The sequence below is a fragment of the Solanum pennellii genome, chromosome 2 (genome assembly GCF_001406875.1).
Source record: "Solanum pennellii chromosome 2, SPENNV200".
NCBI lineage: Eukaryota > Viridiplantae > Streptophyta > Magnoliopsida > Solanales > Solanaceae > Solanum > Solanum pennellii.
In genome coordinates, this window is record NC_028638.1 from 18275418 (window position 1) to 18293239 (window position 17822).

Below are 17822 nucleotides of genomic sequence, written 5' to 3' on the forward strand. Positions count from 1 at the left end.
GCTATTGTATACAATTTTCCCTTCTTTGGTTAAGTGTATGTTGGGGAACAATTTGGTATGTTGAATTGATTTGAAATTTAAAGTTCACTTAATAACAGTAGGGACATATTTAACCGTTAACTAGAAACAATGTTATACTAGGAGCATTTTTTAACATTTTCCCTATTATGTAAAAATAAATGAAATATCTTAATTAATGTAAGCCTACTTCCCAGAAAATACATATTGTACAACCTAAACAGAAATGTAAACATGACAAAATTCGTCACATAGAACACGAAATTGGAGTTGAATAAGAAATCAGTACATTAACCACCTCACTGTTCATCATTTATACACGACTCCAACCAAGTGAATTATTGAAATGCAAGAAGAAAAGGATTAAGAACAGAAAAAAAAAACTATACAGACTTTGTATCATTTATACCAAGCACATAATCTTTGCCAACACATCTACCCTTAGCTGAGGGGATTACTGCTCATCCTTTCCAGAGTAATAGTACCGAAATACACCAGAGAAATCCTTTGCCTCATGACCGTTATTGCAGAGCTCTGTGAAGCTGGATACAGATATGGATTTTCAGATACTTTGATAACATTAATGATGCTAAAAACCAGAAGATGTGTATTAATAACAACATGCTGTTTTGAGAGAGTATTGCGATTTTAGTCCCTTGAAACGGCGTCAGCCATCTGTTTAAATGTTATGTACCACTTTGCTCCATTTTGTATTCTAATGAATATTTTTCATATGGCATCCACATGGTTGATCGTGAACCAAGTTATGAAGTGCCTTACACTTATTTAAGTCCTTTTTAAGGCTCAAGAACTGAAGATAGAGGTGAAGTGTTCACAACTTCATGGTCAATGGACAATTTGCAATGCTAAACTAGTTACAACAAAATTGAGTACTTAATCAACAACTAAAATTGAATAATCACATCGATTGAGTTCAAAACCAAGATGTCTAACTGGAGAGTGGCACCACACAGCAACAAGGTTTATTGACCAGATCTTATTGCAGAAAACAATTTTCAAACTACAGAGAATGCAGCACACTAAAAGCAAATAATAACAGATAAAACATACAGCTCTTTCTGATACCAGCACTAAGTATTTCCTCAGATAAATTATGAGATCTATCTGACATGCATTATCATGATACACAGTACATTACAAAGTATACTCCGTTATAACTGTTAATTCATGTACTATCATTTACCAAGTGCATCATATAATGAATTCAAATAGCAAATATTTCAAGAAAATGTTGTCAATGCCTGGTAAATTAGCATAGAATATTGCAACTGTAATTGAATAGTATACCTCCTATTTCATGTATATGAAAGGAGATGCAGCTGAGAACATTACAGGTGGCAAAATTCCTAAACCCCAGATCAATGCATTGAGTGGACAGATAATAATGTACGGCCAGCAGATCCTTATTCTTTTAAAGTATTAGTACGACAAGTAGGTTTCTATTTCTAACTTCACATGCATACAATTTTCTGCCACATTAATCATCTTATGAACTCGTGGCTGAAGTAGGTAGGACTTACATCTTTTCCGCTTGTGATGTCAAGGGACACTTGAATCCAATATCTTTTGCTGATGCTGCAGCAAGGTTCAAATCTTTAGCCTGAACAGAGGAGGAAAGGAACATTGGTAACTGATAGCGTAAACCCCAAAAACTATGATACAAACTAAACCATTGTTGACTTCCTATAAATTGTGATTTCAAGTGATTATGCAGAATAAAGAGAGAAAAAGAAAATGAGAATAAAAGAAAAAGGAAAATACTTCATAGCAAATTGAAACAGATCTTTGTTTAACTGATGTTACCCTGTACACCTAATGAACTCAGGTCTCTCTCTTTAGTGAACACATAGGTGTTCAGATGCATCAAACACTGACACAAAAAGAAGAGCAGATCGTTTGCATACTCATAATTACCACAATGGCTGAGCAAAAATATTGCCGACAATTGGACAGGAGTAAAACCCACCAGAGAACAAAGTTAAAAGAAATGCATATTAATGGTGTGCTAAAAGTGAACCTTAACATGCATTTATAAATGTAGAACTGAACCTTCATGTTCTCAGAAATCTTAGCAGGTACATAAGTTGTACTATATCAAGATAAGATTGAACGCGTACCATCAACTTAGACGCAAAACCTCCAGTATAATTCCTTGAAGAAGGCACTCCATCCATCACCCCAGGCACTGGATTATATGCATCACTGTCATTACATAGACACAAGCATTAGGTTAAGTTAGTAATAAGCTGCACTTTGATTTTGTATATGTTAGCAGGGGACAGATTTAGATGGTACAGACGAGATTTAACTTGCAGAATTTTGATTTCATGGAGGGTCATTTAACTGAATATTGTATTACATAAATGGTTAATCAATATGTATTTTCATCTTGAATTGTCACTTAACCATATTTAACCGTGATAAACCAATGCTATATAAAGACATATATCATGTATTTATTAGCTTGGTGTAGACATCGGGTGTGGATTAGCTTACTCCATGAATAGGATGACCTATGAAACTATACATGGGGGCATTCATCATTTTCATAATAAGCCCTTCAATGTGGAGGCTTGGACCCGGGATATAGAATTCACTAGGGATGAGTTATACAGAGTCCCTATTTGGATTAAGCTACCGGGACTTGAATTCAAGTGTTGGAGCCCTAAAGGGTTGAGTATATTGGAAAACCTACGATGGTGGGCCATAACACTGAGAAGAAGGTGGGACTCAACTATGCTAGGCTATTGGTGGAAGTTGATATGAATGCTAAATTGCCAGAGGAAATCACTTGTGTGAATGATCTAATTAAGTAGAAAGTCCATATGATTGGAGGCCAACCTTACGCCATCACTGTCATAAGTATGGGCACTCAGAGGAGATATGCAGGAAGAAGAAGGCTCCAGCAGTGAGGAAGCCAATTCTGGAGGCAGTAGAACCTTTAGACAATCACAGGTCGAGATTTAAGTCCCTCAGCAGATAGGGGGCAAGTCTGTTGGCCAGCAACAAAGTGTTGCAACTTCAAGCACTCCATTGCAGGAAAAACAACCATAGAGATACACCATTAGATAGAAAAGAATCTCCAGTCAGAAGAATAAGCATCAGCGTACCATCACCAAAAGGAAACAAAGCTCAGAATGCTCAGAGTCAGGCAGGTTGGGTAACACCAAAAAAGATTGGGAGGACAGTTGTACAGTAGACCCTGCAGACTGTTACACCAAACTCTTTACTTTTAAATGAGGCAGGGTTGAATGAAGGAACAGTTGGAAATGTGGGATTTTAGGCCATTCTCTCACAGAGAATGGTTGATATCTAGGGTGGAACGTTAGGGGGCTAAATGGCTCTAATAAGCAAAAGGAGGTGAAGCTCCTTTGCAATGAAGAGCAGGTTGGGTTGATTGGCCAATCAGAAACTAAAATGAAGAGTAATAAGATTGATCAACTAGTTGAAAAATTGTTTGGAGGATGGCAGTATGTCACTAAATTGGCTCAGCATTATAATGGGAGGATATGGATTACATGGAGGCAGGATTATTATCATGTTGTACCTACCACAACGACTGCTCAAGTTATTACTTGTTAGGCAATATGTGTATATACCCTTACAACTACCATTTAATCTATTGTTTGTATATGGTTTTAATACAAAGGAGGAAAGGAGGGACTTGTGGGGTAGTCTGGAGGACCATAGAACATGTCAGAAACCATGGATGCTTCTGGGAGACTTCAACTCTATACTCACACCTGACGATAGGATTTGTGGTAATCTAGTATCACAGTCAGAGGTTGTGGATTTTCATAATTGTGTTAAGGAGTATGAACTTATTCAGCTACCACACATAGGCACTAAGTACACATGAATGACAAGAATGGGGAGCAGAGGACCTTCTCAAAAATTGACTGGATTTTATCAATAATGAATGGCTGGATACAATGCCTTCTTGTAAAGCTATATACTTGCCTGAAGGCACTAGTGACCAGTGTCCAGCAAGGGTACACTGTAGGAAGGTTGGCCTAGATCTAGGAAGCAATTCCAGTTTTGCTATGTGTCAGGAGTTCCAAAACGTGGTCAGAGCTGGTTGGTGGGCTCAAGTAATTCGTTGTAAAATGCTCCAGATTGTGAAGAAGCTCAAGTTCTTAAAGAATAGCTTGAGGAAATTGAATGCTAAACACTTAAGGAACATTGTTACTGAGGGTTATGAGGATAGGAATGGCCTTAAAGAGGTTCAATTGAGGTTGCAAGCTGATCCTGGGAACATGGAGTTACAACAAGAGGAGCATTTAGAATACCAAGCCTACAGAGAGTCTTCTTATTTAGCTGAAGTATACTTACAGCAAAAGAGTAAAGTAACTTGTTTGAGGTTAGGAGATGATAATTCCAAGTACTTCCGTGCTGTGATTAAACATAGGAAACTCCATCAATCCACAACACAACTTAGGGATAATAAAGGTGACTGGCAGAATGATCCTGATCTAATTGTCCAAGTGTTTGTGAATTACTACAATGTAAATGCTAGGGAAAAGTAAACAGCACCAACAAGGGTTAAAATGGAACTCTGTTAACTATTGATTAGCAGGTTGATTTAGTTAAGCCATTTACAAAACAGGAGGGAAGTCTGCTATCTTTAAAATTGATAGTAATAGGAGCCCTGGGCTTAATGGTTATGGCAGTGGTTTCTTCAAAGCAATATGGGATATTGTTGGTGAGGACATCGCTGAGGCAGTCATGGAATACTTTCAGAAGAGAAAACTGTTAAAGCAGTTGAACTCCGCCATCATTGCACTTATCTCTAAACTGGATAATCCAGAGTATGCTAGCCAATATAGACTAATCTCCTGCTGTAATGTCTTGTATAAATGCATCTCTAAAATGAGTTGTACAAGACAATACTGTTGTAAATAACTTGGTGGCTGAAAACCAAGCAGCATTTGTGCAAGGGAGATCAATGACCCACAATGTACTGGTCTGTCATGATTTGCTTAGACACTACAACTAAAAAACATCACAGGTGCCTACTGAAGATTAACCTTAAGTAGGCATATCACATGGTTAGTTGGGAATTTCTGGAGGAAGCAATGAAAGGCTTTTGGTTTCCTGGGAAGTTCATTAAGCTAGTGATGACTTGTGGAACCACCAAAAAGTTCTCTGCCGGGGTAAATGGGAAACATGAATAATTTGAAGGGAGGAGAGGACTCAACCAGGTTTCTGAAAACATTGAGAAGCTACCTGACTTTATGTTTCACCCAATTAACAAGGATGCGCAATTGAATCATCTTATTTTTGTTGATTACCTTATGCTATTCCGTAAAGGGGCAGTTAGTTCACTACACGGGCTTATAGTGCTAGCACATTTCAGTGATGTTACTGGGTTGCTGACCAACATAGACAACTCAAGCATCTTCATGGTAGGAGTTATTGATGAAGTTAAGAGCCAAGTCATTGTTGAGACATGATTGTCTATTGGGACTTTCCCTATAAGATATCTTGGATTGCCTCTCTCATCGAAGAAATGGAGAAAAATGGAATGCCAGCAATTAGCAGTCAAAATTACCAACAGAATCAAACTGACATACTCAAAACAGCTATTTTATGCAGGCAACTTCAGGTTATAAATGTTGTTTCTTTTCTCAATCCATAGTTGTTGGGGAGCAGTGTTTATTTTGCCTCAAAGCATTTGAAAGAAGTGGATAAGAGGTGTAGGGAGTACCTGTGGGGAAGCTCGAAAATAAAGGGAAGATCTCATTGGTTTCATGGGACAAAGTTTGTCTTCCAGAGAAGTTAGGAGGGCTACATATTAAGGAATGTAGAGTATGGAATATTGCTTCTATTGGTAAATTGTTGTAGCAACTTATTGAGAAGAAAGACTCACTGTGGGTCAAGTGGGTTCATGAGGTACATATGAAAGCATATGGGAATACAAGGCTCCTCCACATAGTAGTGGTATTGGAGGAAGATAAATTCTTTAAAGGAGAATGAAAAGTTGGCATCTGCAGGGGTAGTATGGTCTGACTCCTACAGGTGAGTATTCTAGTACTTGTAGCAATGCTCGACTTGCTACTGTTGAGATTATATGGACTGCATTGGCCCAATCGAAGCACATAATTATTATGTGGTTAGCAGCTCAAAACAGATTGCTTACAAAAGACAGGTAGTTGATGTTGAATATACCAGTGGAGGAGAATGAGTGTTGCCTATGTGCCCATCAGGTTCCTGAGAATCCAAAGCACTTGTTTGTGGAGTGTAACTGGATCAATGCAGTTAGGACTGGGATGGTACAGTGGACCAGAGTTACACTTTATGACAGCAATGGAAGCAGTTCAAAAAGGAGATACTTGCAGCAGTGAGGGGGAATGATCTACCATATATGGAGACCTAGAATTGGAAGATGTTCCAAGGGAAGCTTGTACAGCTGGATGAAGTAATTGCACACAGATAAAGAAAGACATTATAGAAATATGATAGTTTTATAGAGTGGCTCCAAAGCCAGTAGATCTAGAGACTTTTATATACATAGATTGAAAATTTAATTAGTTGTTTTTCATCTGCCTGAGACCTACTTTTTTAATTCACCCTTCCTAAAAGGTGTTTGTGGAACAAGGTGCTCTATAGGTTGTGATTTGTGGTTGTTTGTTGATTGTTATAGTTCAGATAGTTCCCCAAAAAATAAAAATTGTGCAGAAGACAAATATTTGCTACAGCAGACTATTTTTCATGCAAATAGGATTTTTCATTAAGACTTTTGTCTTATTGTGGATTATAATAGTTCTTTAGTACCAGGTTGTAGTGAGTACCTACTCCAACAGCGAGCACTTGAAGAATTGAATATTTTTGTTAGAGTGCTAGCTTCAATTCCCAAAGACTGACCAAGAGCAAAGGCTTCAGACACCCCCAGCATACTAATAGCCATTGCCAAATTGTTGCAGATCTTTGCAGTCTGAGAAAGAAAAAGAGTTAACACAATGTTATCTCGTTTTTGTCATGACAAAAGTTTCTCCGAATTTTGTTAGTTAGCTAATATTAAGGCAGTTCTTTTAAAAAGATTTTTGAAAACCTTCCATGGAAAATCATTTGGCAAATTGAAATTTTTGAATCTTTCCTTTCTTTTTTCTCCTTTTATTTTTTGGGTCAAATTATTACAAACATTTTGTAAAACACATTTTCTCTAAGAAAAGAAGTTCCATAAAAATGAGAAAAATGACTTCCCTAGTGGAAGTAGGGAAAATAAGTTCCACAAGAGTCATTCCATATTTTTTGTGTCATCCTCACCCTCCAATACACCTCATCTTCTTTACCCCCCATAGCCCCGATCTCTACCTTCCATAGTATTTGTCTATGATAATATACAAATACTTCTAGGATGATACTTTTTGCTTACGTACCGAACACAAGAAGATAAGTAAGAAACCCACTTATTTTCCTGGAAACCATTTTCCTTCATACCGAACACAACCTATATCTCACCAGCCTTAGGTTTCCTGAATTCAGGCTTTTCGGACATCATCACAAGATACAATTTCGTATTTAGTTCTCAAACTACAGAAAATAAAAAAATGTTGCCCTGTAGAAGACTGTAAATTGAAGCTAGGTTATGCAGATAGTTAATTCTATCTGGCATGAAGAAACCCCCTGTTGGTGAATGATGATCATACACTTCTATCTGGCAGTGCTATATGGATATAAACATGTATCACTATAAGTAGTGGCATAGGTGTTATGTACCACTTGCAAAAAACTTCCATTTCATGTATAAATAGAAACTTTAAATATATATACACTCACATGAACAGGACACTGCTTGAAAATAATACAAGTTAATATTAATTTGGGCTATGAAGTGAAGTCCTAAACTACCAGAGTCCCAAACCCAAACCATTTAGAAGCTGAAGTCTGATAATATGTCGATACTACTTGCACAAAATCCTCCAAACGCTACTGAATTGAAGTCATAGAAGTAACTATCTGCTACCTATTCTGATAGAGAAAGCTGGACATATTACACTGTTTCATATTGATTACTTTGTATAGTTTTATCGGTTCCACTTACCTCAGTATTTAATCAAGTCAAAGCTGGGTAAACAAAATATTACAGAAGAGCCAAAGAAAGGATTGAAGTCTTTATCAGCACTCAGCAAACATGTAAAACTCAAGGTGCAAAAGTTTAAAAAATAGGTTCTGGACATACTGCACCATTCCCCGATCCACCACAGTAGATAGTGTTTTTGCCCATCGATAGAAACAAGGGTTTGGCAGCTAAGTAAGCCTCCTCTGGACCACCAACCTACATGCAGATGTTGCTTATTAGCTCAAACCAACAGGAATCTTACTTTAGAAGCCAGAAAGTACAAGAGAGAATTTTCTGTCTGGAACTGGATTGTAATATCCTTGCTTTTTATCCACAAATACGCATGCCATCCAGTCAGGTAATTTTCATAAGGATAAACAAAAAAAACCCTTACCCCAATGCACCAACCAAAACAAAAAGAAATCCTGCATTTCATTAATCCAGCTTTCGTTGGAATGCCATATGTATGTAACCAAGACAATGTTTGTGGTAATTTAAATTTTCCACATCAAATATCTATGAATAATTCAATGTCCAAACTACATATTATTGTCAGAAAGGAAAAAAGTTTATATATTATCAATTGTATGTCATGAAATGTAAAACTACTATAGAAGTTGTAAATGTACCAGAAATACAAATTAAAATAAGTTTACGCGTTGATTCATTTTATTTTAATCTTTGATAAAGTTAAAGTTTACGCGTTGATTCATACTGTACTTTAACGCATTGGAGTTGGACAAATATTTAAGAAATGAATAGCTTAGAAAAAAAAAGTAAGGACTTACATTTAATGTTTTACTCCTTTCCCACAAGGCCATAACTAACAACAACTACTACTACAATTACTACTATGCGCGAATCTTAAGAGACCATTGCTTGTGAGTTTCAAAATCTGTTGAAGGCATAGAGACTTAACAGGAAACAGCAGAACGTTTCAATTAGAGAATGATTTTTTTATAGCCAGTCACTAAGGAGCATGTGGCTGTGAAATTATAACAAAAACAGTCACTTAAGAACCAGTTAGATTGTAAAAATACCATGAAAGTAAGAGTCCCATCCTCTGCAGCAAGAACACCGCCAGATACAGGAGCATCCAACATAGCAGGAGCCTTCCAGCCATCTGCAAAGACAGCGGTGAATTTGCTAAAGAACCACAACATTATTTTGCTATGATGTTTAACCGAGACAGGAAAAACAATAATCCTTTCACATGATGCAAGAAAGTCTTGTTTTTATGCGAAAATGGTTACAGCATAACATATTCTTTACCCAAGACAGGGAAAACAATAATCATTTCACATGATGCAACAAAGCCTTGCTTTTATGCGAAAAATGGTTACAGCATAATATAGGCTGTGATTCTCTGAAAATCTCCCTCAAGTTAGATTATAGAGATCTCATGTTCCATGCAAAGCTGAAAACTCATGTCACTGAGAGAACCCCAATCTTTTGGTTGACAAGTTAGCAACTTGATCAATAGAGTACGTACTAAGATTGCACTAAATTATCGCCATAGAAGAAACTACACATGCCGAAGAAACATTATACCCATATAAGATAAACTAGGCCCAAACGTCTTCGCATTTCAAATCAACATTAGTTACATAACAAGTTTAACACTATTTTTTTTAATTTTTTGAAAACTGGTAATTTATATTCCTCTTTACTCAGCATCAAGGATACGCTGGAGACCTCCAAAAAGTTATCAACAAAGAGTTATAACCGAGGCTAATTACAAAGAGCCTAAAAAATCTACCAATTGAACTTCATCCTCTACATTTGCTAGTTTACCCCAAAAACGAAAGTTTACAATATAATTCCAATTAATCTTCTGCATAGTATTAGACCTGCCCCAAAACACCTCTCATTTTTTTCCTTCCATGTTGTCCACCAAATACATGAAGGAACTGCTCTCCACCATCTCTTCTGGGACTTGCTACCCCCCTCTCCTGATCCAACAACTTAGAAGATCTGATGCAGTTGTACTTGTGAGGCTGAAGAAAACTGACCATAATTGGGCTGTCACTTTGCAATGCAGAAACAAATGGTTATTTGTCTCAGACATGTCATTGCAAAGGAAATATCTGCACACTAATTGAAAGCCTTTCTTCTGTAGGACTTCATGGGTGAGACAAGCTCTTCTGGCCACTAACCAAGTGAAACATTTAATTCTGGACGGGACCAAACTTTTCCACACCTTTAACCATGGCCCTGTACTGCCTCCTGGCTGCCCCAAAACTTCAGTTTTGTATATTCTATTGACAGAGTATCTCCCATTGCTGCTATGTTCCAGTTAATAACATCTGAAACGGCAGACGTACCTTTAAATTTGTCAATTTCCTTCAGAAGACCAACCACCCTACCAATCTCTCAGTCATTCATGATTGCTCCATATAGAAAATAAGTCTGGAAAAACAGACATCAAAAGTTCATGCCTGTTCCATGGTTCCTTCCAAAACAATGTCTTTAAACCATCACCCACCTTATTGAGCAGCGTGAGATGTCACACCACAAAGGTAACAACCTTCACGATTGGGAACACCTTTCTTTCGTTCCTCATAATTTTTGCGGAGAATTGAAGGTTGGTTATGTTACCTCTATAATCGTTGCACTGGTTGGGAACAAACCTACCTTTGTTCCGATTGGGATCCACCTTGGGAGCAACAGGAGCATGCCACTGGACACAAAGACGAGTCCAGGATCCTTAGCTCGTTCTTCCTTCACAAAATTATGGGTTGCCCGTGCAACTATGATACAAACATTTTTTCCATTCAACTTGGCATCATCAAACAGTGATTCGTGCAACCTCATACGAGGCGGTTGGGCAACAATAGCTACAAGCATCATACGACTAAAAAGGCCATGTGATTGAACAAGCCAACAGCCTTGTTCTTCCCTTGTTCCGCCCCGTCAACTTGTACGCCTCGCTCCCCTGGTTGTTTGCAGATTTGAGTAGTAGCCTGCTCTTGCTGTTTGAGGGCAACAACCCTCGCCCCAAGTTTGCTCAACGTGGAATAAAATGAGCAGAGTGAGATGTCTCACCACAAAGGTAACCTTCATGATTGGTAACACCTTCTTTTGTTCCTCGTAATTCTTGCAGAAATTTGTTGTGGTTACCTCTATATTCATTGCTCTGGTTGGGAACAAACCTGCCTTTGTTCCAATTGGGATCCACCTTTGGAACAACAGGCTTGCTCAATTTGTCTCTTCCTTTGGCAGCATCGGACGAAAGTCGGTCAATGATTCAGCCACTACAACAGCTTCATCCACATCATTGACTTGACGTCTTTGTAACCCTTGTTTGCCCAATTTTGAAGGCCATCCAAGAAGTAAAATAACAGATCCTCACTGGTCAAATTTGGCATTTGAAGACTAGTTTAGTGAATTCCTTCACATAATCACAAATAGAGGACATTTGCTTAAGCTTTGTCAATTTTTGACGCGCTTCGTGCACAACGTTTTGAGGGTAAAACTGCCGGTTTTAGTTCCTCCTAGAACTGCCCCGAATCATTAATGGAGCATGTTCCCTTCTTCATATGGATTTCTTCCTCCACCACCACAACATAGCGGTGTAACTCAAATATATTGCTGTCATACAGATCTTGGCAGTCTCACTAGTGATGTTAACTGGCGCGAAATAAGCATACATTTGCCACATGAAGTTCTCAATGTCTTGAGCACTCCTATCACAGCAAAACTCCTTGGGTTTAGGAGCCTCAATACGTGTTTCTCAGCCAGTAACCGGATCATGCCCACCTACGAGTGTGGTCTCTTCCATCTGCTGACTCAAGGCTTCAAGCTCTCCGTGTAACGCGGATGGAGCTTCCGTGAGCTTGAACTCAAGGGCGGTTAGCCCTTCCTTGTGCTCTTCACCTTGCTTAATAAAATTCCCTTTGACTTCATCAAGTCCTCAAGGACAATGGATTCAAGAGAACTGATGTTGTTCTCAACAACAAAGATACGTAGGTTCAAGGCCACAAACCAGCTTCAAAACCAGTGATTTTCTCATCGAGGTGAGTGTATCAGACCCTTCTCCTTCCTCTACAGTACTTTTCCCACTGAATGAGTGTGACTTTGTTTTCATCAAATTGATCCAAATTACTAGAATTTTATTGCACACAATGTGGATAGGCAACCAGGATGATACGAGGAAGAGAGAGAAACTACCATGGTTTTCATATCTAACTAACTTTGAACGTCATGCTTTTTTGGCCATTTGATTGAATAAGTTAGTCTAGGAAGAAAAACTCATAAAAAAAGATAATAAGGTACAAACAGTGACATTGTCATAGATTTTGGATGAGAAAGGGGTGCGTTTGTTTTGTTTTATTTGCCTCCCTGGATGTATTGTGGGTAACAGAGCTAAGCAGTGACTGATATGCCTATAACGTACAATGACAATAGTACATTATGACCAGATATTAGGTATTTAAAACATATCACATGCTCTATCAACACCATGCAGAAATTGTGAAGTTCATTGATTTTGTTACTTAATATACCTCTGTTGTCTATCAAAGAACAATTAGACACAGCTGCAGAGACCTTTCTTGATGTGTGAGGATCAATTGTAGAAGAATCAATAAATAGCCTTGGTCTGAGTAGACTACCACCAGTAAGAAAACCATTCTTTCCAGTATAGACATCCAGAACCTGTATGATTAAAGATATATTGATTCATTTGACAAATATTCTAACTCATCAACAACAATAATAAGTCTAAGGGATAGTGGGATACATTCACATCAGTTATGTAGGATTCAGGATAATTAATCAGCCTAAGAAAATGAGTAAGTGCATGATGTAATAAGATCTATACAAAATGTATGCAAATCTCACATGGTTTGATGACGGTAACATTGTAATAACTACATCACTTGTCTCTGCAACTTTCAAAGCCGAATCTTCTGTGAGAACGCCTTTGGCCGAGAACATCTTCATAACATTATGATTTCTGGGACAAATACAAACTGATGAACTCAAGCACAAACGGAACTTCACATAAATTGGCTTCGAACCTGACAAATCCTTTGAATCAAATAAAGCATCAACAAATAGAAGGATTCCTATTCTCGACCACCCTATTCCACATTGTGTTACACCAAAATATAACATAAAAGAGTGTCCAACAATGTAATTTTTTCTTCTTGTCCGACTATGCTTGTCCGTTTTTCATAACACAACATAGATACCTGAAAGATACTAACTTATATCCAACAACATATGAAACTAACCTAAGTTGTGACACCACCTAGCTATGTTACTCGAACTCTGCTAAAATATCAGAGAATGTGTAGGATCCTTCAAAAGTAGTGCATTTTTGAAGGATCTGACACAGGTGCGGCATCATTTTTGGAGAGTCCGAGCAACATAGCCACCTAGGCTTATAGCCTAGTAGTACCAGTGAGAATTTGCCACCCAACAGATGAGTATCTAATTCTCACTGTTGTCACTCCCTATCCACTTTCCTTTCCAGACCTGCTTATAGATAATTAAAAGGAGAAATTGACGAGACCATAAATAAGCGAATAAAGTTGTAAGCATTACATGTCATGTACTGCAACCTCATATCCATCTTTAATCAAGCTATCAGCCATTCTTGCTCCCATGTTTCCGAGTCCTATAAATCCAATTCTCTGCAGAAATTAACATAATCAGCAAACCTGAAATGTAGTTACATATGACAAATTGCAGGGACATGAAATCTACGGAATCCCAAAACAACAATTTTATACACAATAATCCCTTTCAGCTAAGTTTAACATAAAGAACATAGTAAGGAAAAATAGAAAAATCATCAACCAATTCAGCAACTAAATTTGAGAGGAATAAAACGTACCCAATTCAACTATTTGATAGTTCAAAAGTGGAAAAAACAATAGTAGAAGAGAAGAAAGCGTGCTTACACCAAAAGAAGAAGAAGAATAACTACGCATCGGATAAAATGGCGAAACTGAACAAACCATTTTCTGGAGACCCAGAAGTGATCGCAGTCTACAGAAAGTAGCCATAGCAGCAAATTCGAAGATGAGAAGAAATAAGTTGTTGGATTAAAAATGGCGGAGATTTTTTTCTCATGCTCTTTATATTAAGCATTCATTACATTACAAGAATGGAAAGGTTAATTACAATTTATTATTATTATTATTATTATAATTGAAGAAAGAGAAAGATATTATCGTATAATCACATTTAATATAGTATTAAGCATTAATTGTATCACTAAAAATGCAAAAAACGTTTAACAAAAATAAAGGTGGCAATGCAATATACGATAATTAAGGAGGGAAAAATATATTATTTTAATATCTTCTAATACAAAACTCTTGTCCTTGAAAAGGAAAATGCATTTAAGAATATTAATGGATTATTAATTTTAAAAAAAATTCTCGTTCTACTATGTAATTTGATCCAATTAAACTTAATTTTAAAGATGAAAAAGACCAATTCCTTTTATTAGCAACATGCATAAATCTCAGATTTTATATTGAAAATATAATATTTATTTGAAAATTCAAAGGTAGTCTAACAAAAATAAAATATTTATTTGAAAATTCAAAGGTAGTCTGACAAAAACGAATTTGGTACTAATAAGTATTTTATTTTTTGGTTTCTAACCCTGTGTTTGATATTCAAATTAGAGTTCAATTAAATTCAGATTTACTTCGAAAATATCACATTACGGGGGTAAAGCGCTCCCAACAAAGGCGATTTCATACACAAATACTAATTAGTATTAATAATTAATGCAGAGGCGGCTCAACTTAATTGGAGAGCTAAAATGAATTCAATTCGCGGCCTAAAATATAAATAAACTTCATAAACATATTTATTCAAAATTAATTTTTCTCACTATTTAGATAAAAAAAATTATTAGTATTTAATAATGTTTTTTCAGTTACTAGTTTTATGTAAGATTTTATCAACTCAACATTGAAAAATATTCTTTAAGTGAGGTAAAATATTATATTTATTGTTAACATAATGCTATAAGTGATAAATTGATGAACATTAAATAAGGCAAAAGTATTCATTACCCCCTATACTTGAAGCTTTTTATTCAGTGTACACCTAAACTTTATTTTGTTTCAAATACCCCCCTGAACTTGCTTATTCATCCAACACGTACACCTTTTCTGTCCACTCACTACGATCGTGTCTACACGCGCACGACACCTAGATAAATATTTTGCCACCTAGATAAATATTTTGCCACCTAGTGAATGACATTTTCCAATCTCTAAGTAATTACAATTTCACATTATCTGAAGATTTCATTCTAAACATGCTTAAACGACACCGTTCTGATTGGATCCCAGCTTTTATCTTCTTCAAATGGATATTAGCAGGTGAAAATCCATGTAGGTATTCACCAAATACTGAATCTTTCAATGAAATTCTCGATATTCTTGGTCGTATGAGACGTTTTGATGAACTCAACCAAGTGCTCGATGAAATGTCTAAGAGAGGAAATTTGGTTAATGAAAAAACTTATGGTATTGTGATTAATAGATCTGCTGCAGCTCATAGAGTTGAAGATGCAAAAGAGTTTTTCTAAAAGAGGAAAAATTTTGGTTTGGAAATTGATCTTATTGCTTTTCAAACTCTTCTTGTGTGTTTATGCCGATACAAACATGTTGAAGATGTTGAATTCTTGTTCTATAATAAGATAATTGAGTTTAAGGATAACATTAAAACTCGAAATATTATTTTGAATGGATGGTCTGTTTTGGGGTATTCACGAGAGCCGAAGAGGTTTTGGAATGATATTGTGACTTCGAAATGTAAGCCGGATAAATTTACATATGGGATATTCATCAATTCATTATGTAAATCAGGGAAAATAAGCAGAGCGGTAGAGTTGTTCCAGACAATGTGGGAAAAGGGTGTAAGCCGGATGTTGCAATTTGTAATTGTATTATTGATGGATTGTGTTTCAAGAAGAGGATTCCTGAAGCCCTTGAGAAAAATATGAAATTTGAAAAGGGAGAAGAGATAAAGAAGAATAAATAGGTAGAGAATAGAGAGAGAAAAATTCTTAAAATAGGCCAAATATTAAAGAAAAAATAGATTTTTTACGTATATTACCGTTGTAACTTTATGATGTGGCAAAAAATCGCAGTCTCACGCGCCTTGTGGAGTTTGATTTCAGTTTCTATGCCAGCTGGACAGAAAAGGTGTACGTGTTGGATGAATAAGCAAGTTCAGGGGGGTAATTGAAACAAAATAAAGTTTAGGTGTACACTGAATAAAAAGCTTCAAGTTCAGGGGGGTAATGAATACTTTTGCCCATTAAATAAAGATAAGAATTAGAATCATAAAATTTAACTCAAGAAGTTAATAACTTGATATACCTCATTTTAATATGCTTATAATAATTCTTAAAATTGAAATTTAAAAAGAAATAAAAAGAAAATTTGTAATTCACTTTATTCAACACTTTTCACTATTAACTTTTTATTTGTAATAAAGCACAAAAAATGCTAAAGTGGGTAAATATTTATTTTTAAAAAAAATTATACGTTTTATCATAAATAATAATTTTTTCTATAAAAATTTAACTCATAATTTATTTTTGACAAAATTTTGAGGTCCCAAACTAAGGCAAAGGCCTCATTTTTCCATGCATAGAGCGGGCCCTGAACTAATGATACAAGAAATAAAAAGAGTGGCACTTGACAGTTTGCATCTATATAATAGGTGTTGAGTGTCTGTATTTGTTTGTATATTTGTTATAGGGTCGCCTGGATACAAGACCATTAAAGTAATCGTCGGGGAACCCTATATCTTTGGTGCCCCCATTTTCTTTCTCTCTATATATAGTTAAATAAAAACATCTTTTATATATATATATATATATATATATATATTTAAAAAGATCTCATATATTATAAATTTGGAGAGAATTTTTTGGATAGAAAATATAATAAATTTTTTTACCTCATTTAATATAGAGATCATTGTAATAATTGAGAGATGGAATAATATATAGTTAATTATTGTATCATTTCTTATGTGCCTATCTATTTTGTTTCTTCATTTATATTCTGACTATTATCATAAACCAATATTATTATTCTTATATCTATTTATTTTTCATCTTTCACTATTTATATTCTTTCCTTATTGAATATTCTAAAATCTCTCAAACATTCAAAACCTTCTATGTTATGCAAAGTATATTGTTTTGTGTTTATAAAAAGATCAAATTTGATTTTTGGTATCTTCTTCAATTTTCAAACACTAAAACTAATATCACTATATCAACTTATCAAATCCAATGCAACACTATTTCAACATCATTATATAAAAATTTATCAATGTTTTGAGTCAAGTTTTATTATTCTAAATTTATATTATATATTTTTCATTGAATATGTACATTATTTACATTTTTACTTCATAAAGTCCTCTTATATTCTACCTCTCCAGAGCATATTTGTAAGATTACACTAACTATGCAATAATTATTCAATTTATATATGTCAACTAAAAAAATAAGGTCTCTTTGTGAAGTTTGACTTTAGGCCCCCAAGCTTGTTGAGACGGTCATGGACTTATATGCTTGAACTTTGAATAGGTGTAATGCTCGGTTAATCTTGTCGGAATATTTTATTTTTTGAAAGCGGAATAATTATATTTGGCTTTATTTGTTCGCTAGACTATCCTACTCACTTCTTTACCAAATGAACACTTAAACTTGATGAAACATTATTTT

General features: G+C 35.7%; 1 protein-coding gene and 1 pseudogene across 1 annotated transcript; one reads left to right on the forward strand and one right to left on the reverse strand.

The window, feature by feature from the left end:
- Positions 1-247: 247 nt before the first annotated feature.
- Positions 248-14201, reverse strand: LOC107009454 (probable 3-hydroxyisobutyrate dehydrogenase, mitochondrial). The gene is made up of 10 exons (XM_015208790.2): positions 14011-14201; positions 13652-13740; positions 12944-13058; positions 12607-12757; positions 9142-9224; positions 8222-8317; positions 6831-6973; positions 2157-2241; positions 1560-1639; positions 248-560 (listed from the first exon to the last, which is right to left on the reverse strand). The coding sequence occupies exons 1-10, from the start codon at positions 14113-14115 to the stop codon at positions 473-475; spliced, it is 1035 nt and encodes a 344-aa protein (XP_015064276.1). The 5' UTR covers positions 14116-14201; the 3' UTR covers positions 248-472.
- A 789-nt stretch (positions 14202-14990) lies between these two features.
- On the forward strand, positions 14991-16872 carry LOC107009795 (annotated as a pseudogene).
- Positions 16873-17822: the final 950 nt, after the last annotated feature.